The sequence below is a fragment of the Exophiala mesophila genome (assembly GCF_000836275.1).
Source record: "Exophiala mesophila strain CBS 40295 unplaced genomic scaffold supercont1.5, whole genome shotgun sequence".
NCBI lineage: Eukaryota > Fungi > Ascomycota > Eurotiomycetes > Chaetothyriales > Herpotrichiellaceae > Exophiala > Exophiala mesophila.
Genome location: NW_015622508.1, coordinates 796,683 through 821,361, shown reverse-complemented (window position 1 = coordinate 821,361; position 24,679 = coordinate 796,683). Strand labels below are relative to the sequence as shown.

The 24,679-nt window shown below is 51.1% G+C and overlaps 8 protein-coding genes across 12 annotated transcripts; 4 read left to right on the top strand and 4 right to left on the bottom strand.

The window, feature by feature from the left end:
* On the bottom strand, positions 1 to 2,112 carry PV10_07072 (cystathionine beta-lyase). Its single transcript, XM_016371935.1, has 2 exons — positions 1,478 to 2,112; positions 1 to 1,419 (listed from the first exon to the last, which is right to left on the bottom strand). Exons 1-2 carry the CDS (start codon positions 1,694 to 1,696, stop codon positions 244 to 246), a joined length of 1,395 nt encoding a protein of 464 aa, XP_016221267.1. The 5' UTR covers positions 1,697 to 2,112; the 3' UTR covers positions 1 to 243.
* Positions 2,113 to 4,544: 2,432 nt separating this feature from the next.
* Positions 4,545 to 7,886, top strand: PV10_07071 (uncharacterized protein). The gene is made up of 2 exons (XM_016371934.1): positions 4,545 to 5,421; positions 5,476 to 7,886. The coding sequence occupies exon 2, from the start codon at positions 5,499 to 5,501 to the stop codon at positions 7,530 to 7,532; it is 2,034 nt and encodes a 677-aa protein (XP_016221266.1). The 5' UTR covers positions 4,545 to 5,421; positions 5,476 to 5,498; the 3' UTR covers positions 7,533 to 7,886.
* Positions 7,887 to 8,246: 360 nt separating this feature from the next.
* Positions 8,247 to 9,425, top strand: PV10_07070 (uncharacterized protein; the record flags this gene model as incomplete). Its single annotated transcript, XM_016371933.1, has 1 exon — positions 8,247 to 9,425. The coding sequence occupies exon 1, from the start codon at positions 8,334 to 8,336 to the stop codon at positions 9,423 to 9,425; it is 1,092 nt and encodes a 363-aa protein (XP_016221265.1). The 5' UTR covers positions 8,247 to 8,333.
* Positions 9,426 to 9,956: 531 nt separating this feature from the next.
* Positions 9,957 to 11,563, top strand: PV10_07069 (uncharacterized protein). The gene has a single exon (XM_016371932.1). It carries the CDS (start codon positions 10,302 to 10,304, stop codon positions 11,535 to 11,537), a length of 1,236 nt encoding a protein of 411 aa, XP_016221264.1. The 5' UTR covers positions 9,957 to 10,301; the 3' UTR covers positions 11,538 to 11,563.
* Positions 11,564 to 11,811: 248 nt separating this feature from the next.
* PV10_07068 (uncharacterized protein) lies at positions 11,812 to 13,999 on the bottom strand. Its single transcript, XM_016371931.1, has one exon. The coding sequence runs from the start codon at positions 13,808 to 13,810 to the stop codon at positions 12,164 to 12,166; it is 1,647 nt and encodes a 548-aa protein (XP_016221263.1). The 5' UTR covers positions 13,811 to 13,999; the 3' UTR covers positions 11,812 to 12,163.
* Positions 14,000 to 14,488: 489 nt separating this feature from the next.
* PV10_07067 (uncharacterized protein) lies at positions 14,489 to 16,913 on the bottom strand. The gene is made up of 2 exons (XM_016371930.1): positions 15,648 to 16,913; positions 14,489 to 15,594 (listed from the first exon to the last, which is right to left on the bottom strand). The coding sequence occupies exons 1-2, from the start codon at positions 16,311 to 16,313 to the stop codon at positions 14,839 to 14,841; spliced, it is 1,422 nt and encodes a 473-aa protein (XP_016221262.1). The 5' UTR covers positions 16,314 to 16,913; the 3' UTR covers positions 14,489 to 14,838.
* Positions 16,914 to 17,652: 739 nt separating this feature from the next.
* PV10_07066 (mitochondrial genome maintenance protein mgm101) lies at positions 17,653 to 19,918 on the bottom strand. Of its 3 annotated transcripts, XM_016371928.1 has the most exons (6): positions 19,832 to 19,918; positions 19,743 to 19,774; positions 19,609 to 19,673; positions 18,566 to 19,428; positions 18,288 to 18,516; positions 17,653 to 18,232 (listed from the first exon to the last, which is right to left on the bottom strand). In XM_016371928.1, exons 4-6 carry the CDS (start codon positions 19,078 to 19,080, stop codon positions 18,194 to 18,196), a joined length of 783 nt encoding a protein of 260 aa, XP_016221260.1. In that variant the 5' UTR covers positions 19,081 to 19,428; positions 19,609 to 19,673; positions 19,743 to 19,774; positions 19,832 to 19,918; the 3' UTR covers positions 17,653 to 18,193. The 3 variants fall into 3 exon arrangements, with proteins under 3 accessions (XP_016221260.1, XP_016221259.1, XP_016221261.1); XM_016371927.1 differs by having other exon boundaries at positions 19,743 to 19,918; XM_016371929.1 differs by lacking the exons at positions 19,609 to 19,673; positions 19,743 to 19,774; positions 19,832 to 19,918 and having other exon boundaries at positions 18,566 to 19,526.
* PV10_07065 (biotin-[acetyl-CoA-carboxylase] ligase) lies at positions 19,619 to 24,324 on the top strand. Of its 3 annotated transcripts, XM_016371926.1 has the most exons (4): positions 19,619 to 20,096; positions 20,151 to 20,787; positions 20,839 to 22,210; positions 22,309 to 24,324. In XM_016371926.1, exons 1-4 carry the CDS (start codon positions 20,060 to 20,062, stop codon positions 22,318 to 22,320), a joined length of 2,058 nt encoding a protein of 685 aa, XP_016221258.1. In that variant the 5' UTR covers positions 19,619 to 20,059; the 3' UTR covers positions 22,321 to 24,324. The 3 variants fall into 3 exon arrangements, with proteins under 3 accessions (XP_016221258.1, XP_016221257.1, XP_016221256.1); XM_016371925.1 differs by having other exon boundaries at positions 19,619 to 20,787; XM_016371924.1 differs by having other exon boundaries at positions 19,619 to 22,210.
* The last annotated feature ends 355 nt before the right edge of the window (positions 24,325 to 24,679 follow it).

Here is a 24,679-nt window from a genome sequence, read left to right as displayed (position 1 = left end):
GACGGATCAATTTGTATATTGATATATAAAGCAGTGCGAGTCTATCTCTCAACAAACAAGGTTTGGCCATGTTCACGGATGATCCTCTTCTGCTGAGGCCATATGTAGAAGTCAGTTTCACTTTGATGGCGCGGTTTCTTCAGCCTTTTTTCGCTTGAGTTTTCCTTTCACTTTTCCGTTTTACGACGAAAATTCAAATTTCGCTTTGTAGACACCACCTGTTGAGCGCCTTGTTATGCTTTTTCATGGCTCGTTGATGGCCGCAGCCTTTGCGGCCAAGTGCTCTCCTTCTTGCGGATGCACATCGCCAATCGTGGCGTTTTTGGCATACAGACCATCCAGCGAGACGTCCATAGCGCCTGCCTGAACCAAAGCGCTGCGCAGATCATCCAAGAGATCCTCGCCGTCTTCAATGCCCACGCACAGACGGATCAAGTCCTCGGGAACACCACGTTCCTGACGAGTCTTTGCGTCGATGCTCGCATGACTCATGCGACAGGGCATGCTGATCAGGGAGTTGACACACCCAAAGCTGACGCTGATGGCCCAAATCTTGGCCGATTCGACAATTCGTTCAGACAGCTGGATATCTCCAGTCTCGAACGATAGTACAGCACCGGCACCCCGAGCCATGCTGTTGTGCAGGTCGTATTGAGGATGGCTTTTAAGACCTGGGTAACGGACCTTGAAGCCCGCAGATTCGAGAAACTGAGCAATCAACATTGCGTTGGCTTGCTGTGCGTCCATGCGCACCTTCAAGGTCTTGATGCCTCTCATCAATAGCCAACAGTCAAAGGGAGCAAGTCCACAGCCTGAGGCATTGATTGTAAAGTACAGTTTCTCTCCAAGAGCCTCGTCGTTGACGGCGAGGACGCCAGCCATGAGATCGTGATGGCCAGATAGATATTTGGTGCCGGACTCATAAACGATATCGGCACCGAGATCGAGGGGGTTTTGAAGCAGGGGAGACAGCATGGTATTATCCACACTGACAAGACATGCTGGGTTTGCGGCATGAGCAAGACCGGCGATGGTGGGGATATCGACGATCTTGATGAGAGGGTTGGTGGGGGTTTCCAAGAGTACCATGGCGGTCTTGGATGAGACGACTTCTGCGACCTTTTCAGGTGTGGCGGTGTCGACATGATGTACCACAATTCCTCCATGGGTAGAGAGAAATTTCAAAAGGCGATTGGTGCCTCCGTAGAGGTCATCACCAGTGACGACTTCATCGCCTGGCCGTAGTTGGCGAGAAATGACGTCGAGAGCACCCATTCCCGAGGAGACAACCAGAGCTCTTTTAGCTCGCATGATTTTTGCGAGATGTTTTTCTAGATGGGTTCGGGTGGGATTGCCGCTGCGGGTGTAATCGTATTCGGCGTTACCACCAGATGAGGATTCTTGTTTGAAGGTTGCAGACTAGGTGAGTATGTTAGGAGGGTTTCCGGTGAGGAGTACATAAGGGGATCTATCATACCTGATAGATGGGAACACTGCTGGCGTTGTATTGATCATTGCCTTCTGAGTAGACCAGTTGGGTAGCAATGGCATAGTTGCGGCTCCCTCTGGGACTGGAGGGTGCGGGCGAAGGCGGCAGATCGTGACCATCGAGGTCAACTGCAGCAAAGGCCTTGCTCATGGCGCTGAGCTTGGGGTTCTTCAATGGCGGTGTAGAGGAAGATCCTTCGTCAGACATGGTGACTGAGGACGGACGGAGGGAATTTCTCAAGGTGGTGGGATGAGCTCGTTGACTTGGAGCGTACTGATAAGTATGCTAAGAAACATATGAGGTTGTAGATGTTCTCAATAATCTAGTGATACAGCATTTGGCTGGAGGTGAACAAATTGTTTCTCGAGGTGGAAGAAGAGGTGGGATCGTTAATAGGTTTGGCGAAAGGGCAATTGTGAGTCTTGTGGTGCAGCTCGGGAAAGGAAAGGCTGCCACAAGGCAGGGTTTTGTGGGGCAGTGAGGATCTAGAAGATGACGTGCTCGGGACTGGTTCTCGTTGGACGGCACGTACCTGAGATATCCTCTACCAGTACTATGGATATTGGAGCGTTTGTCTGTTTATCTGCTCACACTCACAAGTTTGAAATGAGCAGAGACGTTCCTTTGAATTAATCCGCTAAGCCATTGTGGTATCAAACTTGTATGTTGGGCACCCTACCATCAATGGAAAGGAATCGGAGATTTTCAGCACTCACGTGATCTAAAATCACGTGCATTTCCCCGCGAAATCTGCCCCCTTTGGGTAGGACATTCCATCCGTCGTTGGGCATCTTGTAAGAGGGTTTATTTGCCATTCAACTTTATGAGCCCTGGAAGCGAGGGTCATGATGGCTGGAGGATGCTGTCGAGGGGCAGGTGGTGTTGAATTTTTAGGGAATGCCTGAGGAAGTATGCTACCTACACCTACGCATGTACATAACAGTAGATGAACTAGTGTGTACGTAAGCAACCAGCTTCCACGTGACTGAGAACAGTCGCCCGGATAAGCCGTTTGATCACCCCTCACCATCTCGGATCATCAATCCACGCAGGCAGATTAATCTTCATCACGTGCTCGTCCAACCTTTTTGGCGGGACTTCCTTTGCACGTCATTCCAGAACACGGCCCTTCATCATACATCATCTACTGTAACCAAGAGACAAAACAAATAAAATGGGATCATCGGAGACTTGTCTGTCAACAATGTCATCGACATTCCTTTGTGATATCGTGCGCATGATCCATGCTTTGCTTTTTTTTTGGTCTGAAACATGCCACGATGGCATGAAGTCCGAGATCGATACCCAATGCACTGTGCAAACGAGCAGCCGGTATGCATAACGTACCTCGAAGTTGGGGCAACAATCGAATAACAATCATTTTCGTACCATGACTGCAGTATGAGTGGTTCTTGTCGATCTTTGGAGCCAAAACTTGACAGTGGGGTCCTTGAAAGAGAATAATTAGGACTCTAGAAGGAATTTACCGGGCATGACCTTGACTCTTGGATACCTAAGGTATGCACAATTGTTATATTCCGTAATTTGATGGTTGATCCTTCGTTGGCCCCAGTCTGTAAGCACACATGGCCGGGTGGCACTCGCAGGTCACGCTTGTGGCCTTTGCGGCCCTTGTGGCTTGCCAGATCCCTGGATGAAACAAGCCCGGCATATCGGAGTTGCATTTGTGGGGCCGTGCATGTTCCTTGCACCCCAGCAATCTCACCAATGCTGGTAATGCCATCAGAATTTTGATGCAGGTACACAAGAGAGCAAATCAGCGTAGTCTTTGATTGCATAATTCCATCTTCAGGCTTTGAACATGCCTTCTGATCGCAATCGACATTGATGACTTGGTCAGGGCTCGTTTGGAGGTTCTAAACCTTGACAAGTCGCCAAAATAACGCGCTCTACCCACTGATCACGTCTGTTGCTGTCGCCAAGGCTTACGAGCGCCTGTCTGACACTCTTTCACTCCTGGATTCTGGGCATGAGATTACACCGGAGCGCGTCCAGGTTGGTCATTCTATCCCCGAGTCTGACCCAAATATTTGGCTTTGGCAGGAAGCATTGTCACTCTGTTGATGGCGCCCAGACACGTAGACACCCACGACACCCCCAGCCATGACTGCTGTGACAAGGGGTACAGCACTGCCAAAACGTAAGCTTCTGGTCGAGGCACAAACAGCCAACTTCCACACCGCCACCAGAGACAATGATTGTTTCGAACGTCGTCTCAGTATTAAGTTATTCTAAGCAAAGACATGAGGAAGGCACAAGCACAAGCACAAGCACATCTGCATCTCGATCAACGTTTGCCTTTGTGACTGCCAATGGTTGGTTGAAAAGTCAGACCACCGGGCAGGATCCATCTGAAGGTGCATGGATGTTTCTCGCCAATCCACAATGTCTTGATCAAAAAATGACTAGCAGTGTACATAATCAAAACAACGAAGCAACTCTCGCGGATCGTGGTCTGTCTGACCGAGTAGTAGAAACTACAAACTGTGGTGGCCGGTTGCGTTGTAAATAAGGACCAGTTAGGTTCAGAAGAGTCAACGAATGGGCTTCGAAGATTCACTGTGCCGGGTACATTCTGGAGCGAGATTGGGACACCAAATTGGTGGGCGCGAGTGTAGCCTAGCACGCCTAGGCCACCGGCTGGAGCTGATGATCCTCAGGCGGGACAGGGGCTGATCAACCCACCATTCCTGTACAAGTCTAGAGTCAGGAACGCATCCAATCAATTAGCTTCGGAGGACACGCCAGTGACTAGCATACTCCGTCGAATGTCAACTGGGGAGTTCTGCTCACAGCCTCTGGCTTTCAAGCCCCAGTTCCCTGGCACTTTGCAGGCCATCCCTGGAAAACTTTGGAGGCATGTCCAGTTGTGCCAGTTCCTCCCAGCACCGGGGCCAATACGCCTTGTCTCGCCAATAGCCAGTAGCAGCCACGCTTGTTCCGCGCCTTGTTTCCCACAGTCCACGTCCACATCGACAAACAGAGAGAGACGCAGACACACTTGGGTCCCTGGGTGCCTGAGTCCCTGGGGGCACGCGCTCTGAATATGCCACCAACCAAATGAAACGATGGAGATGGATGGAGACCTCCCAGATCTTAGACCCTCTCCCTCTCACTCTCACCCTCAAGCTTCAAGCCTCAACCCTCGCATCCCTTTCCCTCTGTTCCACTTCGCTTCGTCCTTGTCCTTTCTCGTGCCATTCCTCCAACCATGCCTTGTCTTCCTTTCTGATCCTCTCGACCTCAACGCCTTCAACCCTTCTCGCCCTTTGAGCCTCGATGATCCTCACACGTCAACGTCGCCGTGGTCGCTCTTTTCCCTTCGCCGACCGATAACCTCCCCCTTCGACTTGTCGCCACGCTCCTCGAGCCGCTGAAGCCGTCGACCGACTTGGAGCCCCTTCCTCCATTGCCAGCTCGATCTCGTTCCTGCTCGCGTTCACTCCTTCGCCGTTGACGAGCTTTTTCATTTCGCCTCGCTTCAATCACGCTCTTTGAACCTTTTGGTATTCTTCCATCCTGTCATCTACGCGCATATCGACGTTCTGGATTGTGCCTGCGACCTTCATATCGATACTGCACCATTTAGTCGACCCTTTGTTCGATCAATTTATTGGCTGGTCCACCTCGTTGGAATAGATCTACGCCACACTTGACGCTCTTTGTCACGCCAAAGGAATCAATTCTCATTGAAAGAATCCTCGCGGGTGCATGAATGACCAAGGTTGTTGGTTGACCGTCCCATTCCATTTGCGGCAGAATTGAACAAGACGCTACATTTGAGTTGCTCAGGCCATCTCATACTCGTTCTTTTCCTTTCTACGCCAACTCCAAGGGTCTTTGGATCCTAGCCACTCTTTTGATTTTTGACATACCTACCTGATCCATTCTTTAGCAACAAGATTTCGGTGGTAAGTGGTTTCCTGGGTTGAATGTGGTCAATTGCGTACTGACCGTCCATGCAGTTTCCCTCTTCGAACCCGAAACCATGAAGATCACACACCTCGCTCTGTTTTCCGCACTGGCTGCTGTGTCGTTCGCCGAAGCAGCTCCTGGCAACCATCATCCTCGCAGGACAGATTTGAAGCCTCGATACTATTTCCCTCGAGCAGTCAAGAGACAGGTGACTGGTAACGATAACTCGACTACCACGACTTCGAGCTCGTCTAGCAATGACTTGGGTTTGGGAGATCTAGTATCAACAGTTGGTGATATTGTGTCTGATCTTGTCACTGGTGACAGCACGACTTCCGACAGCTCACCCGCCAGGACCGAGGCCACGACCACTTCGACTAGGACTATTCCTGAGAGTTTGAACACAGAAACGGCTGATCCATCCAGCAGTAGTTCTCGAACTACCTCTACTTCGGGGGAAAGTGGCATTACCATTGGCCAAAGCACAATCATCAGTGGCACTGCTACTTCTGATTCTGCCTCCACCACGGATCCCGCTTTCGTATCGTCGTCGACCAGTGAACCAGATGATGCAGTCATCACCTCAGGGACGGACTCGGACACAACAAGCAGTTCAGGACCGGCAGTGACGACAACCAGTGCCTCTGCCACGGACTCTGACGACACTGACGACACTGACTCTGAGCCCACAGCTCCACCAACCAATACTGTTTCAGGATCAACCAGCAGCACCACTTCAATCAACGATGATGATTCTGAGCCTACCAGTCCACCAACGACAACAACACCATTCACTGACCCCCCTACAACGCCTCCAACGGACACTCCCACTACTCCTCCAACAGACACTCCCACTACTCCTCCAACGGATACTCCGACGACACCTACGGATACTCCGACCACTCCTCCTACGGATGATCCCACAACTACCCCGACCGACATCCCAACTACCACCACGATTCCTCCTACTGACTTCCCTGACACTGCAAATACCACGTCGACACCTCCACCTGTGACGACGACGCCACCGCCAGATCTGCCGACCACCACCGAACCACCACCGACGACAACTCCTCCTCCAGAAGTTCCAACCACGACCTCCGATGTCCCACCAGATGCGCGCCTGACTTCATCAGTTCCCCAAACCAATACTGTTGAACCTACTGGTACAGACTCAGCCACAGCCTTGGTTCCCGAATCGAGTGTCGTCTCAGCGCCATCGGCCCCACCAACATCAGGTTCGACATCGTCCAGCGCGGCCGTGATTCCCACCACACTGCCGAGTGTGATTCAGCCAGAAGGCGGCATCCCTGATGCACCCAAGAATTCCACCTTGATTCAACTCGGATTCACCTATGGTCTCAACTACCAGTTTGTGGTTTCGTCCACCACCGCTGTGTCACAGATCTTCTCATACCTACCTCCCGGTGTTGCCGAGGGACTAGACATTACCATTGACGACGTTGTCATGCAATATCTTCAGCCGTATAATACTCTGGAGTCGATTGGCTATGTGACGACATTGGCAATGGCTTACATTCCCGCAAACAAGGTTGACTTGTTGTCAGTTCTTGTTCTGAACCCCAACTCTCCTCTGTTTCACCACTCGAATCCATCGGTCACCACATTGATGAGCATGATTGATCCCTCGATCCCCATTCTGGCCGGTTCTACCGTGGGCAACGGGGGCACTCCAATCAACACGTCCAAAGACCCATCGACGAGCAGTGGTGGTAGCGGCAAGGGCGACGACGGAGCAGCTCCTGGGTCTGACTCTGGCGGCGCACCCGTACGACCATCATCGGTGGGCATTGCTGTTGGTGCGGTCGCTGGTGCCACTGTATACGGAGCGGCCATGTTCCTGGTAGCCCGAAGATACAAGAAGAAGAAGGCTGGTCACCAAAGGTCAAGCAGCATGCAATCAAGCCGTGGCAGCACTCCCCGTCCTGGCGAACATTCAGGCTTGATGGGTGGGCTCCGCGGTAGTTACGGAACTCGATTTGGCGGGCGGACATCGCGGAACAGTGATCAAAGCAATTCCAACCGAAGCGGACGCACGTACATCAGTCCGCCAGTGATGGCGGAGAACAGCTTGGGCTGGAACTGAAAGGCAGCGGGTCCCAAATTCCAAGCATGTACAGAGGGAACGCCGACATCTATTGATATCCAACGCCGTCTACGACAACCCGATTTCCACCACAATATTCTGTTTTTTATTTATTGTTTCCTCGGCCTAGGTTTGGGAAAATGGCATTGTTCTCTATTTTGAAGATTCTTGATATGTGGTATTGAAGGTGGATGTGGGGAGATATGTGGTGGATCGCGACGAGCTGGTCCTCTCCAGGCTCTGAGCAGGGTGACGGTGGAGATAGAAGATAGTCAAAGCACTTGATCACATCGGACTCGGTCGCAAGGCCGAGGACCAAACAATAGCAACGTCGTTTTTGATCCGATAACACAACTGTCTCCCCCCTCTATAACAGATTTTGCGGAGCGAGTGGCTATTATTTGTGCCGGCCAGGCTCTGAGAGGACCGAGGGACGTCGAGGGGTTAATCCTGGGTGGTTCCCCGCGCCAGTGTATCATCTACCGGCGCAATTAGGAGTGGTGATGATATGATTTCTAATACACACATTGCAAAGGATATTGGCAGCCTGGCAGACAGAAGGCCAGTTTGCCTTCAAGTTGTTTAGATTGTTGAGGTTTTTCATTGTTGTCTATACTCGAGATCTCTCTCTAACGCTTTGTAAAGTATTGACTGTGAGTCTTTGGTGACTAACAACAAAACCTGTCACTTTTACACCAGCCAGACAAGTACCGACCCGAATAGACCATCACGACATATTTGTATTTCAAGACCAAGAAAGACTTCAAGTAGTACCTAGCCAGGTCTGCAACCTCACCCACCATGCAACTCGTCAACTACGCAGCCTGGCTCCCCGCCCCGCAAACCTCACTCGACGTTGCCACCGCGCCATTTCCTGGCCACGAAGTCGGCGACGACGATATCGTGATCAAAAACGCCGCCGTGGCCATCAACCCCGTGGACTGGAAAATTCAAAATTCACCCAACAACCCATTTGGACTATCCTTCCCCAACATCCTCGGCCAGGACGTCGCGGGCACCGTGCTCGAAGCGGGCAAAAACGTCAAGCACGTCAAAGTAGGCGATCTGGTTATTGCCAACGCCCCTGGTCTGGGTCAGAATGATGCTCGGTACGGTGGGTTTCAACTCTATCCCATGCTCAAACAGTGGACGGTAGCCAAGGTTCCGCCACAGGTGGCGTTCACTGAAGCGGTGGTTCTGCCCTTGAGTGTGAGTACGGCTGCGGCGGGGCTGTATTTGAAAAGTACGCTGGGGTTGAGGTATCCTAGTCTGGACAGCAGGAGGCCTGGGCCACGGGAAGAACAGGGACAGGGACAGAAACAGAAAGAGAAAGAGACACAGACTTTGTTGCTTTGGGGAGGAAGTTCCTCGGTTGGTAGTTCGGTGGTTCAATTGGCCGTTGCATCTGGATATCAAGTTGTGACGACAGCGAGTCCAGCCAACTATCTCTACGTCAAAGACCTAGGCGCGAAATTTGTCTTGGATTACCATAATCCAGACATTGTCGAACTATTGATCCAGATCCTCAAAGATACAGAGGTGGTCGGCGTCTACGATGCAATTGGTTCTAATTCCTCCGTTTCACAATCGGCTCAAGTGTTGCATGCTCTAGGAGGAGGGAAGATTGCAAGTACGGTTTCAGTCCCAGATCCAGATGAATTACCTGATGATGTTGAGGTGACGAGGATTAGTAGTGGGAATATTGTCAGTCAGGAAGATGGAATTGTGGCCAAGAAGATCTGGCAAGAGTTTGTAAGTGAAGCTTTGGAGAAGAAGGTCTTGAGACCAAGGCCGGATCCTTTGGTGGTGGGAAAGGGTTTGTATTATGTGGAAAAAGGGCTGGATACGCAAAAGGAGGGGGTTAGTGCTAGGAAAGTGGTGGTGCAGCTTTGAATGACTACCTTAGGTAGGTAGGGAGGCATTTCTTTGTTGAGAATCAAAGGATTAGGTTGGTTATAGGGTTAGAAAGATATTGTTATTGTTAAAACTTAATGTTATGGTGATAATGGGTCATGAGGTTATTGTGATAAAGGAAAGGTGACAGGTCGGACTCGGATACTTCCGAGTACAGTCTTCCGTATTCCAGGGACGAGGGAGTATGAATTAGGTGTGAAAGTACCACGTGAGTACCCCTAATTCAACTGTGGCCTTGAGACTTTCTCTCCTCAACAGGATATTGGAGACGTTGAACCACGTGTGCGGAGTTGCCCCGGGGTAAGCCGACAATGAATCCACTATGAGTCCAGTGCCTGTACAGGCTGTACCTGGGCAATGGGCCTACCTAAACTTTGGGCTTTGGGTGCCTATAGTAATCCCTCAGGTCCCTGTAACTGTACCTGGATCAACCCGTTACCCGCCTCACGCGCCCCTCGATATTTGCCCCCTCGGCCCCATCTTCTCCTCCTCCTTCCGCCCCATTGCCGAGGGAACGCTTCCGATGGCAAAATGCAACCAGCACTCTATCCTTTCTCCCTCTACGCAAATCCCCCCCAAGACCTTATCCGATGGCCACACGACAAACCACCAATGTCTTGTTTAGACCGACTACGGAGTAAGTAATCAACCTTGTCACTCTGGATATTTCCGATCGAGTCAAGTGTTTTATCCTTCTTGAACTGGATATTGAGAATATTTCACATTGGCCTCTTTTTCGTGTTTAGATCGCCTGTCTACCCTTTGCCTTCCACTCTTCCCCTACCACCTCGACCTCGACCTCGACCTCGACCTCCACCGTTCTCTCCTTACAACCATCCTCATCACTCAATCACCATGGCAGCTGCACGAGGTCTTAAAAACGTCCTTGAAAAAGGTCCAAACGACGTGGTGATCCTCTCATCCCTCAGAACCCCCGTCACCCGTTCCTACAAAGGCGGATTCAAAGACGCCTATGACCACCAACTCCTCTCACACGTGCTGCGGGCCACCCTCGCCGCCAACCCCAACCTCCCACCGGAAAAGATCGAAGACGTCGCCGTCGGCGTCGTCCTCTCCGAACTTGGCGGTTCTAAAGCCGCTCGCATGGCACAACTACACGCTGGGTTCAGCGAAAAAACCGCTCTCCACACCGTCAACCGAGCATGCAGTTCGGGACTCGCGGCCGTGACCAGCATCGCCAACATGATTTCCGTGGGACAAATCAGCATCGGCATCGGCGCGGGAATGGAATCCATGACCAAGAACTACGGCAGTAAAGCCATCCCCACACAACTCTGGGACGAATTACGAAACAGTCCCGTTCAAGACGCCCAAGACTGTATCATGCCGATGGGGTTGACGAGCGAAAACGTCGCCAAACGATACGGCGTCTCCCGCGCCGATCAAGATGCATTCGCGGCCGAAAGCCATCAGAAAGCAAGTAAAGCCCAACGGGCCGGGTTGTTCGATGGGGAGATTGTTCCTGTCAAAGTCAAGCAATTCACCGCCGAAACACCGGATGCGCCAGCTTCGGAATCGGAGGTTTTGGTAGATAAAGACGACGGAATTCGACATGAAGTCAATGCAGAGAAAATGGGGAAATTGAAACCCGCATTTTCAGCAGATGGTTTCTCCACGGCCGGTAATTCAAGTCAGATTTCAGATGGTGCCGCCGCGACGTTACTGCTCCGACGATCGACGGCGAATGAACTCGGTTTAACCGGTTCGATTATTGGGAAATGGGTCAATACCGCCACGGCGGGATGTAAACCGGATGAAATGGGTGTGGGCCCCGCGGTGGCGATTCCCAAGGCTTTGGACCTGACGGGTTTGAAGACCGAGGACGTGGATATTTGGGAGATTAATGAGGCTTTTGCAAGTCAGGCGTTGTATTGTACTCGAAAGCTGGGGTTGGATATCAGCAAAGTGAATCCCAGGGGTGGCGCGATTGCCTTGGGCCATCCGTTGGGCATGACGGGAACGAGACAGTTGGCCACTCTAATGGCACAGTTGCAGGCTGGACAGGTTGGTGTCGTGAGTATGTGTATCGGTACGGGAATGGGTATGGCGGGTGTTTTTGTGAGGGAATAGAGATTGACTATATAGCTATCTCTTGGAGCATTATTTTGCGATACCATACCTTGAGAACCATCCTCCCCCTTTCCTCCTGGACCTCCTGGACAACGGCTGTGGTTGAGGATACTCAGTAAAAGCATCAGTTACAAGTTGAAGGTGTACATAGATGAGGATTTCATTGTAAAGCAGTAAGAAAAAGAAATCTATTGAGATCTAATACAGCAATGTGATATCCTTGTCATGTCCATGACAGGCATTTCAGTGATGCTTGAAAAAGGTAGTCAGGTCCTTGTCGATACCACTATAGCAAGCAGGTATATACTATATCTATATCTATAAATCTCCCGAATTTACTTTGATTAGATAGATACCATGTCCTGTCCGAAACCCATCTGCCCTGATTGCGCCTTGACATCGGTCCGTTGATCCATCCTGTCATCCATCCTTCAATCCTCCATCTATTCATTCGTACCATACATATCAATTCCCATCCTGTAATCATTCCATCTATCCATCTCCTTTCCCATACATTGTCAAAAAGACAAAGGAAGGAATACATTTCATTTCATTGCTAAAAACACATACTCCTTATTCCCAGAAAGAGAGGAAAGCGGGAATATCAAACCAGCACCAACTCAACATCATGACATCTTTCCCATTTCAACATCACCGTCCCAACCTCCACCACCAACATCATCGTCCCAGACTGCTGGTCCTGAGATCTGACGTCCGAGGATCACACCAACGGTGGTTGCAACCACAGCGAGCATGAAAAACCCATCGAACCATTTTTGAACCCAAGCAGGTTCGAGTAGACCGGCTCCAAGAGCCGAGTTGATGACACTGCCGACTTCTTTGGGCATCATGCCACGCAGCATCAATGCACTGCTGATGACGTACATGCCGCTGATTTGAGAGATGAGAAGAGCGAAGTTGGTCTTGGTGGCGTGTAGAACCCGGGGCATAAAACGTGAAAAGAGGTGGAAGGTCTGTGTGACGGCGGAAAAGGAGGCTAGGAGCATGGCTCCTGATAAGAGAAAGGAGATTTGTTGAGCCCACGAGGCTTGATCGAGTGAAGGGTAGACATGACGGGCGAATAAGGCGATAGTATAGGTGACGGGGTCGGTGTCGGATGATGAAGCGGTCATCTCGGTGACCGGGCCTTGATGGTTGAAGACTCGACGGCTGATGTTGAGGCCGGTAGTACAAATTCGGTAGATGCAGTAGACTGCGAAGATGGTGGAGAAGGCCAGTGATACACGGCCGGAGCGCGTAGTGGCGCGCACTTGATCGGCTCGTCTTGAGCGAAGGATGCTGAGAGTAGTTTCAAGAGATGCTGCCATTGTTTCGAGGCCACTCAATTCCATCTCAAGGGTTTGCTTTTCTTGCGAATCGGAATTCCCTCGCCACGAACCAACAGTACGGCCCCAGAAGCCTTGTTGTGGCATGTCGGCCGTTTTCCTTTCAAATTGTCGCAATCTGTTTTTCTTTTCCGCCATCATATCCATGGTAGCGTCGAGACCAGCCTGCTTGCGAGTGATCTCGGCCTCTGAAATCAGTCGATGTCGAGGGCCAAAGGTCTGCCAGATGGCACTGACAGAGGCAAATCCAGACAGCAAAGCCATGAGAGAAACTCCAGTGATGCCCAGTCTGTCGAGACATGCCTGGAACAGACTGTCATAGTTCTTGATACTCTCAGTGATGGTGGTATTGTCTGGAAGAATGGCTCCTATGGCCCAGAAAGCGAGCAAGAAAGCCGCATATCCCGCCAATTCCAACAACCAAGCCAGACGAAGTCTATTTTTCTTGTCACCTCGAAACTTGTAGCCTGTTTTCGAAACGACGGATGAGATTCCGAGTAAAGGGATAGCGACGACCAAAAGCCCCAGTAAACTGGCAACAGTGATTTGCAGCGCAATGCTTCGCGCGGTGGGATTAAACGAGTTGGAGATCTCGCACAGCAGAAGTTCTGTCAAGACGGCGGAGAGAGCAATGGTGGATGAAAAGGTCAAGGCTGCAATGCGTCGAGCGAGTTGTTGAGTGGCAGGTTCAGGACCTGAACTCGAGGGACGAGGAAGACCTTTGGAAGCATCGTCGTTCCTTGGAGGAGTGGAGGAAAGAAGAGGATAGACTTTTCGATAGGCGATGAGAGTGAAGAGGGCGAAAGTGGCGAGGAAAGGGGTGGTTGATAGCGCGGCGCGGGTGCCAAAATGTGAGGCAGAGGACTTTACATATGAAGGGAGACACTCATCGCAGTCGAGTGCCTGGCCTGGAGTCGTTGGCAACATATTGTGCGAGATCCAAGGTCGAAGTGGGATGGACCCGGTGCCCAAGGCATGTTATGGGAGAGGAAGATAGGTGGCACAGGTGGAGGTGGATGAGGATAGAGAAATGAAGCTGCGTTGAGGTGTGACAAGAGTAGTCAATTCGACCATCACATCATGGTAGGGAGGAAGTACAGAGGATGAGCGTACGAGTAGATGCGTATATGTGTAGAGGGTAGAGGGTAGAGCGCAGTCATTTGCTTATCTCTTCTACGGGGCAGGGTTCAGAAGCAAGGGGCCGAGGGGGCTGGAGGGGTGGGCGGTGGTAGGGAGACATGGGGAAAGACACGGGGGGGAGACAGAGGGCATGAGGAGTCGAGGGGGGACTGTCTTCTCTTAACAGTTAACGAAGCTTAGGAGGTATCTTTAGGTGCCACGGTGCGGGTGCTACGGGTGGAATGGACGCCCGAGGGCCTACAATCAGGTACCTAAGAGCTATTTGATGTGCATCACATCCATCCTGACGCGCCTCATTTAAAGCCACCACACGAAACGCGAATATGCTTATACGCACCCGCGGCTTTTAATTAATATGGCGTTTTCGCTTCCTAACTTCCAATCTGATCTCAGCCAGCCCGTCAAGAAATGACAGATTAACACAAACATCAGATCTACGAGAAAAACCCACTTTAAAATAGCTCTTCAAAAGAGAAACGAGTGTTATTCTGATCATGTACTATATCGCTCGCTTGTCGTGCGTCACAAGATAAGTATATACTTGCATGTCATATCGATCGTCTCTCACGGTTTCTTTCAAAGGTCCTTCCCATTGATATCTGCCGTCCGTGTCCTTTCACTTTCACTTAAACCACAATGCATGGTTGATAGGTCTTTGTTCCTGCAACTCGGATACAAGGGCCGAGATTCTGATTTCACCAACTCCAATTGACGTCATTTTCAAGACGCGCGACCTCCATGATGGCCATACGGAACATCCTAAACACAAGATTCCAGTGGCATTCATGTCATCTTCATGCCACGAGATGCCAGTGCTATCGCGCGGGTGACCGACCTTTGCTAGCAGACCGCCGCGGAGGGGGCGTGTCGCGAAGGATGTTGGCCAGCCATGGAGTGGTTTCCCTCACCGATGGTCTTCGTTCCTCGACAATCTTCGGCACCCCAAGATAGCTGTCTTCTGTGTCGGATACTGCATCGTCGATAGCGCTGTGGTCCGTCTTTGGCATGTGCCGCGGTGACTTTGGAGGTTGTTTGACAAAATCCTCGTCGTCCCACGTCTCCTCCAGAGCTGCAATACTGGGACTCTTCAGCGCGAGGTCAGCTCGTGGCGCACTTTCGGTGCTCAGATAGCCAATGGGCAACGCAAACTGGCGCTCTGGTGAGTCCTCATCAGACGTTACGTCACCCCTGGACGAGGACACTCGAGGAAGAGATCCTCCGTATGTGCCCTTGAGAATACCACGTTTGGGTGGACCAATGGCCTTTGCCACTGCTTCGGCCTCTTGTTCTGTCGCTCGCATCGAAAATACGCCACTGGATTTGTCAAACACATGACTACCTCCAGAAGTCTGTGCCTTCTCGAGCATGTTGCTGTAAAGGCTGCGACCAGACTCTAATTGACGCTTTTTCTTCTTCCTCAGTCGTTTGGACGTGGGTCGCACCACAATCACTGGCACCGGTGAATGCTGGAGGCAATACTTGGACACCGAACCTGGCAACAGTCCTTGCATTCCTCCAAGATTTCGACCCCGGGTTCCCACAACGAGGGCTGCGGGCTCGTAGAGTTGGATCTGTAACATGGTCAGTTGGACACTACTGCGGAGCTGGGCTCGAATGACTGCACCATTTGTTGGAATATTTCTTGCACTTTGCCAACAGCCAATTCCATAATAATGCTGATGGCCTTTTCTTCCGAGCTATTCTTTTTGATAACGCTGTCGAGCAGTTTCTGTGCTTCGTGTCGATACTTTCCCCGATCATAGGTCCTGTCGACTGCGGTTTTTGCGTCTTTCTCAATCACCCGCAGGCAGACAATCTCGTCACCATCATCAACCAGCTCGTCCAACATCCACTCCAAAGCATACTCTGAGTAGTCTTTGGCATCCGTTCCACATAGAAACGTGCGAGAACGTGACGTCGCAGTGTAATCTCGGTGTTTGTAATTGAGGGTAAAAGCCTCGCTGGCAGCATCTCGGTTCTCAAAAGTATCAAATGAGATTCCGCGCTGGTAGTTTGACGGAGGAGGCGGTGATGACATCCTTTTAGGTGCCAGGGGCGGTCGTGGACCTTGAACAACGCTCTCTCGTCTTATCGTATCTTCCGCATCCGCAGTATGGAATTGGATTGACGATTTGCGCCTCGAGCTGTCGGTGCGCTGCTTGGAGAGCGGAGGGCCAACTTCGTTCGTACCAGCTTTCTTCCACACCTCGCCAAAACGAAGCTCTTCTTCCTCTTCAGGTGATGCCGCAGGTGTCGCGTGGTCAGGAAGGTCGGAGGCATTGGCAGCCATAATAAGAAGGAAAGAGGTTCGCGGGGTAGCAGGGCTAGAATCTTTATGACTGGAGAACCGTACAAGAGGTCCACGGACTACTTGGAGCAGTCCAAGACACCGGTCAGTTGGCGAACCGTGTTAGGTGTGGCACGTGTGGGTAAAGACCAGAGTGGATGCACCGCCACGCTCTCTCGTCATGGAAGGAATGCTCTAGATTTCGGTCTTGAATTATGCTCGAAACGGACGGAAAACGTTCAACGATCAAAAGGACTGTGGAAAAGTAAGTTGATGGTCTGTGATGCGGTGGAATAAAGTCGGTTTCGGGCTCAAGTCAAGGCCTGACTCAGCTATCATGAAGCCTCATCAGGTCAGAGGTCAAAGAAGGAAACCCAGTCTTCATGACCAACACAAGGTGCTCCGTTCGGCGATGGGAGGCGAGACGTTTGGAGCTTCTTGGTATGCTTGGCTGGAAGTATATACTAAGCTGAAATGTTCAAATAAAAGCGATAACTGCGGGGCTGACGAGGGTCCAGCAAGGGTTTGGAAAGGCGAAAAAGCGGAAACGCGGAGGATGAGGATGAGAAGGGAAACGTGACAGGACGCAGGCAGGACGTGACCCAAGAAGGAGATGGGATTCCAGCAATGGGATTGGTTGCACGCACTTGCCGTAGATATGCACTCCCGAGTTTCACTTTCACTTTGGAAGGCGCAGGAAGATTACCGGAGCAAGCAAGAGCGATGCTATCCTCGCGCTGGCTGGCGGAAAAGGTAAGTTCGACGGGCTACATATAATAAAATATTACAACATGCCATCATCATTATTGATTTCACCCTGACCACACATGATGATGCTAGTCATCTGCATCTTCTCATCATCTTCACATGTATCTGACCCAAATATCATCCGACTCCTTCACCGCTGCGCTGTCAGTCAGTCAGTCAAAAGGGCCGACAACACACCAGAAGTGGAACACTCATAGACTATAGTCGCGGGTCTCGGAACCTCGGTGTTGACCTCCTAAGCGTTTCGCCGAACGAGTCCAGTGTAGGAAGAACAGGGACTCTACGAGCTCTGCTCTGGTGATATGATCCTTTGTACAGTCATCTCTTGAAAAGGAATTGGATTGAACTGACTGGCCACTCTGGACGTGGATAATCAGCTCCAAGTCATTGTTGGCATTGTTATCAAGGCAGGTACGACTATGCACCTGCCTTAGTTGCGTCACGCCTCATTTCTACTACCTATGAGCTTCTAGCAATCTAGTTTTGAATTGTCCAGTGGCCAGTCTCGTTCTTTCGATAGCAACAGTGTCAATCATAGCGCATGAGATAGTTGCACAACGCATGCAGGAGAGGCTTTGAGGAACATTACATATGAACAATTGTGCCTGTGGTGCACGTGCATGTGAAAGTGCGGCTGTTCGCGGGTTTACACACCCGCGAGGCTGCTAGGATGCTAGGCTGCCAGGCGCAGGCCAAGTCACCCTCCGTCTATAATACAAATCTTGGCATCAAGAAGCTCTTGCTTTGCTTCGAGCTACCAGCCCTGAGTTATTTAACCCCAATTTCCAAATCTAACTTGTCTCATCTTTTCTTTTTTAAACAAGGGAGCGTCATATCTTGCTTGATGTATGGCCAAATGCACGATATAGCCTCGCACTCAAATGCTGTACCTGAATCATTGCTCAAGACGCACCTGGGTTCGGAAGGCCACCGAGCTTTTCCGGCATAGAGTGTGATTGAATTCGGAGCTGGGCTGAAGGCGTGTTGGGGCCAACTGGACGCAAATGCGGTCCGGTATCGACCGGTTAGTTTTGGAAAATTTGGTCCTAGTTATATCGTGTATGTTGGTTGAGGTTGGCGTTGATAGACAAAATACTTGCTGGCTCCGAAAATCATCACTTCTTCTCCACATATGGATAAGAAACTGGATCGCCCTGATCGATTTTAGTATTTCCTTCGTCTCGTACATGGTCGCCAGAAGGCACCTACCTTGCGCAGCCATATCTTTGTGCGTTTCTTAGTTCCTTGATGCTCCACAAAAGCCTCGCGAGCGTGCGTTGACTTCCATTTTCGAATGAATCGAGGATCCCAAAGTTCACTTGCGACGCCGAGGTCTTTGCAACACCTCATCATGGCATTAGACTTGCATCCTTCGGATGCTGTAGAAACTCCATCCTTGTTGAAGTAAGCCTGTTCCCCTCGTGCAATCGAGACAAGTCTAGAAGATGGTCAAAAGAGCTTGTCTGCGAAACAACAGGCCGACCTACCTTCCATGTGCAAGTAGAGCATATTCACGCGTGACTAATTTTTCCGTGACAATGGTCTCGCTTCTTGGTGCAAGACCCCAGCCACCTGGCCCAAAAGCCCTGTTTAAGATTCTTCGATATTTGATCTCGGGTAGATAGATGATCCCATCAGGCTTGATCTCAATGTCATGTTCCACAATTGGTGCTAATAAGACATCTGCTGCTTCTTTGGAGAATGGTTGTACGGAAAGGCCATGGAACGATGTCGCCCAGTCAACGTGCGTTGGGTCTTCTTCTTGGAGGTTGAAGGGCTGGTCAGCGAGGGCCGGGGTTGGCGATGAGGAGGGAGTGGTGGATTCTGTTGGCGTAGGTGAGGCAGCCTTCCCTATAGTAGGCTCGGCTTTGAATGACCGAGATGCGGTATAGACGCTGCGAGAGGTTGAAGAGTGAAGGGATTGACGTGGGAGAGAAGTGGTAGGGTGGCTGCGAAACGTGGACCGCATGCACTGCCTGCACAGTCGCGAGGCTAAAGACATGACGTCTGGGAGGAAGGCGATTCTTGGGTGTACAACAGAAACAACGGTGGGAGAGAATTGAGATTTCTATTGTACAAGATATCAGGATTATTCTTACAAAATCTCTTGTTTGATGCGATTGAGGTTGGCTGAAGTTGAATGCAAAAGAGTCTTTTCGAATCGCGTTGCCAACACCAACCCACGTGACCCAGGTGCAGTCTGATGGTCTGGAACATGGTTCCTTGAGGCCCCTTCAAAGCAGCATGCAGCATGGAATTGATTCAATTGTCACTTTTGCTTTGCCACATCTCGAGACTGTGTGCGCTGCTCATTGCCATTTCTCTTCCAACATTCTCTGAATGCCTCCATCTGGTTGGTGCAGAAGTCAAGTTAGGTAAGGTAGTCTGATAGATTGGCTGAGACATTGGGTGTGGAAGTCTGGGGGCGGCTGCAAACTGCAATTGGGGATCCCCCTCGCGCTTGCCTCGGACAAAAGTCTGCTCAAGCTTGCTTCACCTTCTTGGTTGGGGACTCGACAACTTCACTCACCTCACTTCGACATACTCGCCAATCTTTCTTGTCATAGTAACAATCATTCATCCGCAATTGCTCTTCTAAATTCAATCAAGTGTCTTGCGTCAGTGGTCTTTTGCTGGTGCTCTCTGCGTTTGAACTCCTCTTACCAGCGCACCCAGTGCTGAAAATCCGCTGATCCCTGTCCTTGCAAATTAGCCCATCTTCACCATCGGCGTCAACCTTCCAGGGCCTCTACCAATCATCTAACTCCTCCTCAGCCGCTTCAGCCTTGGTGGCCGTCTCTTTCTCGGACATTTCTGCTCTTGTGGTAGGTTGAGGTTTGGAAAAGAAAGGCAGGTTACGCTTGTCACGGGTAGGCGGAGAACTGTAGACTCTTGGGGGTCAAAGTCATCTGACACACCCCGTTGATGTTTATTCCTCTGCCACCATCTCCCAAGATTGCATCGCCACGTTAGTTGCAATCATGTCTACAAAGCGCATGAACATTCTCGTCTATTCTGGTGCGCTCACCCAGGATGAATGGCGCCGCAATCAAAATCTAATGCTTTCTTCAGGCCTTGGCAGTACCGTCGAATCCGTTCGTCACTGTCTTTTCACTCTACGGAGGCTCCTGTCACCAAACTATGCAGTCATTCCAGTCACGGGAGATATGCTCCTTAAGGAGCCGTGGACCGCCAGTTGCGCAGCCCTGGTCTTTCCCGGAGGCGCCGACCAGGGATATTGCAGCACACTGAATGGCGAAGGCAATCGACGCATCCGTCAGTATGTGGCGGGCGGTGGTAGATACATCGGCTTTTGTGCAGGTGGCTACTATGGTAGTGCCAGATGCGAGTTCGAAGTTGGTAACAAGCTGCTCGAGGTCGTTGGCGACCGGGAGCTCGCCTTCTTCCCTGGCATCGATCGAGGCTGCGCTTTTCCGGGCTTCGTGTACCACAGCGAAAAAGGGGCTCGTGCCGTCGACCTCCAAGTCAATAAGAGTGCCCTATCTGCTGGGACGGTGCCCAATGTTTTCAAGTCGTACTACAATGGTGGCGGCGTTTTTGTCGATGCTTTCAAGTACAAGGACAAGGGCGTCGAGGTGCTTGCGAGCTACTCTGATCCTTTGGCTGTCGACTCAGGTGAAGGCTCCGCCGCTGTTGTTTATTGCAAAGTTGGAGAGGGTGCCGCTTTGTTGACAGGACCACATCCTGAGTTCGTGTTCCTCGGAAAGCCGGCGGATGACTGGTCACTGACGAAGTCCAGGTTTGCAGCTGCCAACTTAGAACCAAAGCCGAGTGTACCAGGCTTCTCAGAGGTCATTGCTGCTCTGGCCAACGACGAGAAACATCGCATGGATTTTATCAAGGCATGTCTCAACAAGCTTGGCTTGGTCGTGAGCGACGAGCAAAATGTACCTTCTCTCTCCCGCTTGCACCTATCATCGCTCCAACCCCAACACACTGCAGCACTTGTCTCGAGCCTCGCCGACGTCACCCGCAAGGATGAGAACGGCGAGGAGCTCATCAAAGATGACAACGACACCTTCCATATCGTGAAACCTGCGACGTGGAAGATGGTCGATTTGGCAAAAGCACTACCTACCGAAAATGACGAAAAAGATGATACTGACCAGCTCGATGGCAGCGTCGATCGAATCATCGACTATAACACCGTGGTGAAACAAGTCCTCGTACACGAGGATGAATACCCCCTGCCAAAAGAGACTCCGTATTTCAATCATCACGCGTACTACGCCAATCTACACGAGTACCAAGGCAAGTCTCGCTTCACTCCGACTTTTGGAAACCATCTCCTCTATGGCGAGGTGGTAACATCGACCAACACGATGCTGGAAAAGAACACTCGTCTTCTTCGTAATCTCCCACAGGGTTTCACAGCAACAGCAACTGTCCAGGTGGCGGGCCGAGGCAGGGGTTCAAATGTTTGGGTGTCGCCAGCTGGTAGTCTGATGTTCAGCACAGTCATTCGCCATCCAATGGCTCGGATGCAGGCGGCACCGGTTGTCTTCGTCCAGTACCTGGCCGCCATTGCAATTGTCAATGGTATTAAATCCTACGAGGGCAACCTTTACAAGGATATGCCCGTCAAACTCAAGTGGCCCAACGATATTTATGCCCTAGACCCCGTGAAAGCTCGCGACAATGGTGGGGACCGCCATGAGAATTACACCAAGATTGGCGGAATTCTAGTCAATAGCCACTACAACACCAAGGAATACATTGCAGTGTGTGGGATAGGCATCAATACCTCTAATGCTGCCCCCACCACATCGCTGAATCAGCTCATTCAGTCCTTGCCTCGAGAGGTGGCCCCATTGACTTTGGAAAAATTATTGGCTAGGATTCTCACAACATTCGACTCGCTGTACAGCCGCTTCCTCGAGACCGGATTCGACGCAGAACTAGAGAGAATGTACTACGCTCACTGGCTCCATATGGATCAAATTGTGACTTTGGAGGCTGAAGGTGGGCAACGAGCACGCATCAAGGGCATCACGCGAGACTATGGGCTCTTGATCGCCGATGAATTGGGTTGGGAGGATCGAGAGACGGGTAAACGATGGACGCTCCAGAGCGATGCAAATAGTTTTGATTTCTTCAAAGGACTTGTCAAGGTATGTCTGACAGTTGTCGCCGTGACGGCGCGGTGCAGCCTGATTGCGGTGTATTTGATCCTGACGACATGTTGCTAACCATGGGCCTTACGCTGCAGAGAAAGCTGTGATTTCTCCTTCAGTGGGAGAATCTAGTGCGGCTGAAGAATTCTAAGGGTCCCCTAAGGGAATAGGAGGACTACGGCAAAGAACGCGCTGTGAGTATTGGGGCTAGATGCTGCATGTGCCAGCTCGTACACTCCACCACTGCTCGAATTGTTGTGGAAGCGATGTCGTAGCGAGGTGGTTTCATGCCTGCAATGCAGCCTCGGCCCCGACCTACTTTCAAAAAAGTTCAAGCACTCTGTCAATTTGCCCAATCTTTGATCAATTTCGCGCTGGCGAAATGGACACAACGTGGCCAGCGTGATGACTGGTGCCATAAGTGATGGACCGGTCCTCGAACCGCCGGGAACCAGGCGCAAATTTATCGGTCACACAGCATGAGCTCTAATCTCGGATTTGGCAACGTCACCAAACGTTAGTGCTTCCGGCATCAAGGGCTGACATGCAACGGGCATATTCCTCTGCTGTTGCACTGCTGTGTGAATTGTTTGTCGACTATGTCGAATGTCCCATCTAGGAAGAAATGTTTCGTTCGGCGACTACAAGACGCGAGACAGCCAAACAGGCCATGTGACTTGAAAGTACACAGAAGAGCAAGCAACGGTTGAAAGATGCAAATGCACCAAGAGCACTTTCACTCATGTGGGAGTATTACAGGATAGACAGCATCCTTGAACTTGGAATGCTATTTGCCCGAGGCGCTTGCATGAGGCCCCAGCCAAATACGAAAGCCATGCTGCAGCAATCTATAAAGGTATCAGGCTTTGCTGTACCATTAGAGCGTCCCTGGACATCACAGTATTTGGAAGGGTACAAACTCTATCAGCCACAGTACGTTGCTCTCGGACTTGGACAAGATAGGTTCCAGGCTATCTCCGGTTGAGAACAAGGATGGCGAGTCTGGGCAATCAATCTGCGCAGGATTTTCGGCGGCTCGGCAACTAATGCAGGTCATCGACGATCAAAATGAAAGTGCGGGACTAAGAAGTACTCCCAGACACTAAAAAACGCCATCGTTCGGGGATGCCTGGGAGTGACGACGGCCATCCTTGAATTTGGTTGAAGTTCGGATATTGCGCCAGGACACCGCTGTTGGAAGCATTCCCTGCCCTTTGAACAGTGCATGGGAAAGATTGCCCCGTTGGGCTTTTAACGAAGGCACGAGATCAGGGCAGAGTCGGAGAGTATGGACCAGCATTGAGAGGGTCCTTGCGCCAATGGAAGCACGAGATCATCACCGCTCTTTGGCCGCATGTGTAGGGCACTGGAGACAACTCAGGCTCGGCATCTATTGCACGTTGGCTTCATGCCGTGTAGCTTGAATGGAAAGGATGGCCAGGCCATGCAGAGGCCGACGCACTGTGCCACGAGAACTCGACAGGCAGGCTTGGGAAGCAGATGCCAGGCACGGTGGCTAGACGCATGAGACTGAGGTTGAGCGGTGGTGAATGAGACTGGAAATCTGATGATGAACGTGCACGAACAGACCCTAAGAATGCATGAAATGGTGATGGGCTAAAGAGGACGTGGGCTAGCAACGACAAAGCATTTGGCAGGTGGAATGATCCGAACATTGACAGCTGCCACAACGGACAGGTCGTTGCTCAAGACAACTTTGGAACATGCACAGGCTGACTCTGGTCGTTCTGTTACCACGTGTTTGGAGGTGACATTTGTTGTCCCTTGAATCGACGACGTTGGTGATCAAGGGCTGGCAGCAACCCGCACACCGACGATTGACGAGTCATGTTGCACGCTGGCCGGGAGGGAGACAAATCCTGTGCGCAAGCAAAATTGGAACTATTTTGCGGTTATTGCGTGTTCTCAGAGTAGGCTGTGATCTAGAGAAACGTATGGAATTGTTGGCGAACAACCATGATCATCCTGCTCCATCCAGGACCAGATGGGCGAAGAGTGGGCTCCAGTTAGCAAGCGCCCGCGGCTGAGGGGTTCGGCAAGTCAATTAGGCGGAATAGGCAAGGGTTATAGAGCGATCGAGATCTGTAAGGGGGGGCGACAGGCTTCTTAGTGGTTGCTATCCGAGCACCTGTGGGGAGACGAGAGAGGGATATGGGGCACTGAGGCGCTCCTAGCCCCTTGGGACATTGAAGTCATGGTTCCTGTCACTGCGACGGTGTTAAGGCCGAAGTGCCTATGGAGGCATCTATGGGGCGTGCTGGCAGCTTTCCATTTCTCTGCCGTGCCTTGAGAAGGAGAAAGCAGCCTGAGGACTGTTCCTTAGCCGGCCTCGGGCGCCACGGCCCCTTGGACTTGGCCTGCGTCATGGGACCAAGACATAATGGAAGAAGATAATACAGAAAACCTCATAGATGGATCCGAAGATGGCTACTCACATGGAGGGAT

Coding starts and splice junctions, on each gene's coding strand:
- PV10_07072 (XM_016371935.1), bottom strand. CDS start 1,696: ATGTCTGACGAAGGATCTTCCTCTACACCGCCATTGAAGAACCCCAAG. Junction 1,420..1,477: donor GCAGTGTTCCCATCTATCAG/GTATGATAGATC, acceptor ATACTCACCTAG/TCTGCAACCTTCAAACAAGA.
- PV10_07071 (XM_016371934.1), top strand. CDS start 5,499: ATGAAGATCACACACCTCGCTCTGTTTTCCGCACTGGCTGCTGTGTCG.
- PV10_07069 (XM_016371932.1), top strand. CDS start 10,302: ATGGCAGCTGCACGAGGTCTTAAAAACGTCCTTGAAAAAGGTCCAAAC.
- PV10_07068 (XM_016371931.1), bottom strand. CDS start 13,810: ATGTTGCCAACGACTCCAGGCCAGGCACTCGACTGCGATGAGTGTCTC.
- PV10_07067 (XM_016371930.1), bottom strand. CDS start 16,313: ATGGCTGCCAATGCCTCCGACCTTCCTGACCACGCGACACCTGCGGCA. Junction 15,595..15,647: donor AAGAAATATTCCAACAAATG/GTGCAGTCATTC, acceptor ACCATGTTACAG/ATCCAACTCTACGAGCCCGC.
- PV10_07066 (XM_016371927.1), bottom strand. CDS start 19,080: ATGTCTTTAGCCTCGCGACTGTGCAGGCAGTGCATGCGGTCCACGTTT. Junction 18,517..18,565: donor GCTCTACTTGCACATGGAAG/GTAGGTCGGCCT, acceptor ACCATCTTCTAG/ACTTGTCTCGATTGCACGAG. Junction 18,233..18,287: donor CAAAGATATGGCTGCGCAAG/GTAGGTGCCTTC, acceptor AAAATCGATCAG/GGCGATCCAGTTTCTTATCC.
- PV10_07065 (XM_016371924.1), top strand. CDS start 20,060: ATGTCTACAAAGCGCATGAACATTCTCGTCTATTCTGGTGCGCTCACC.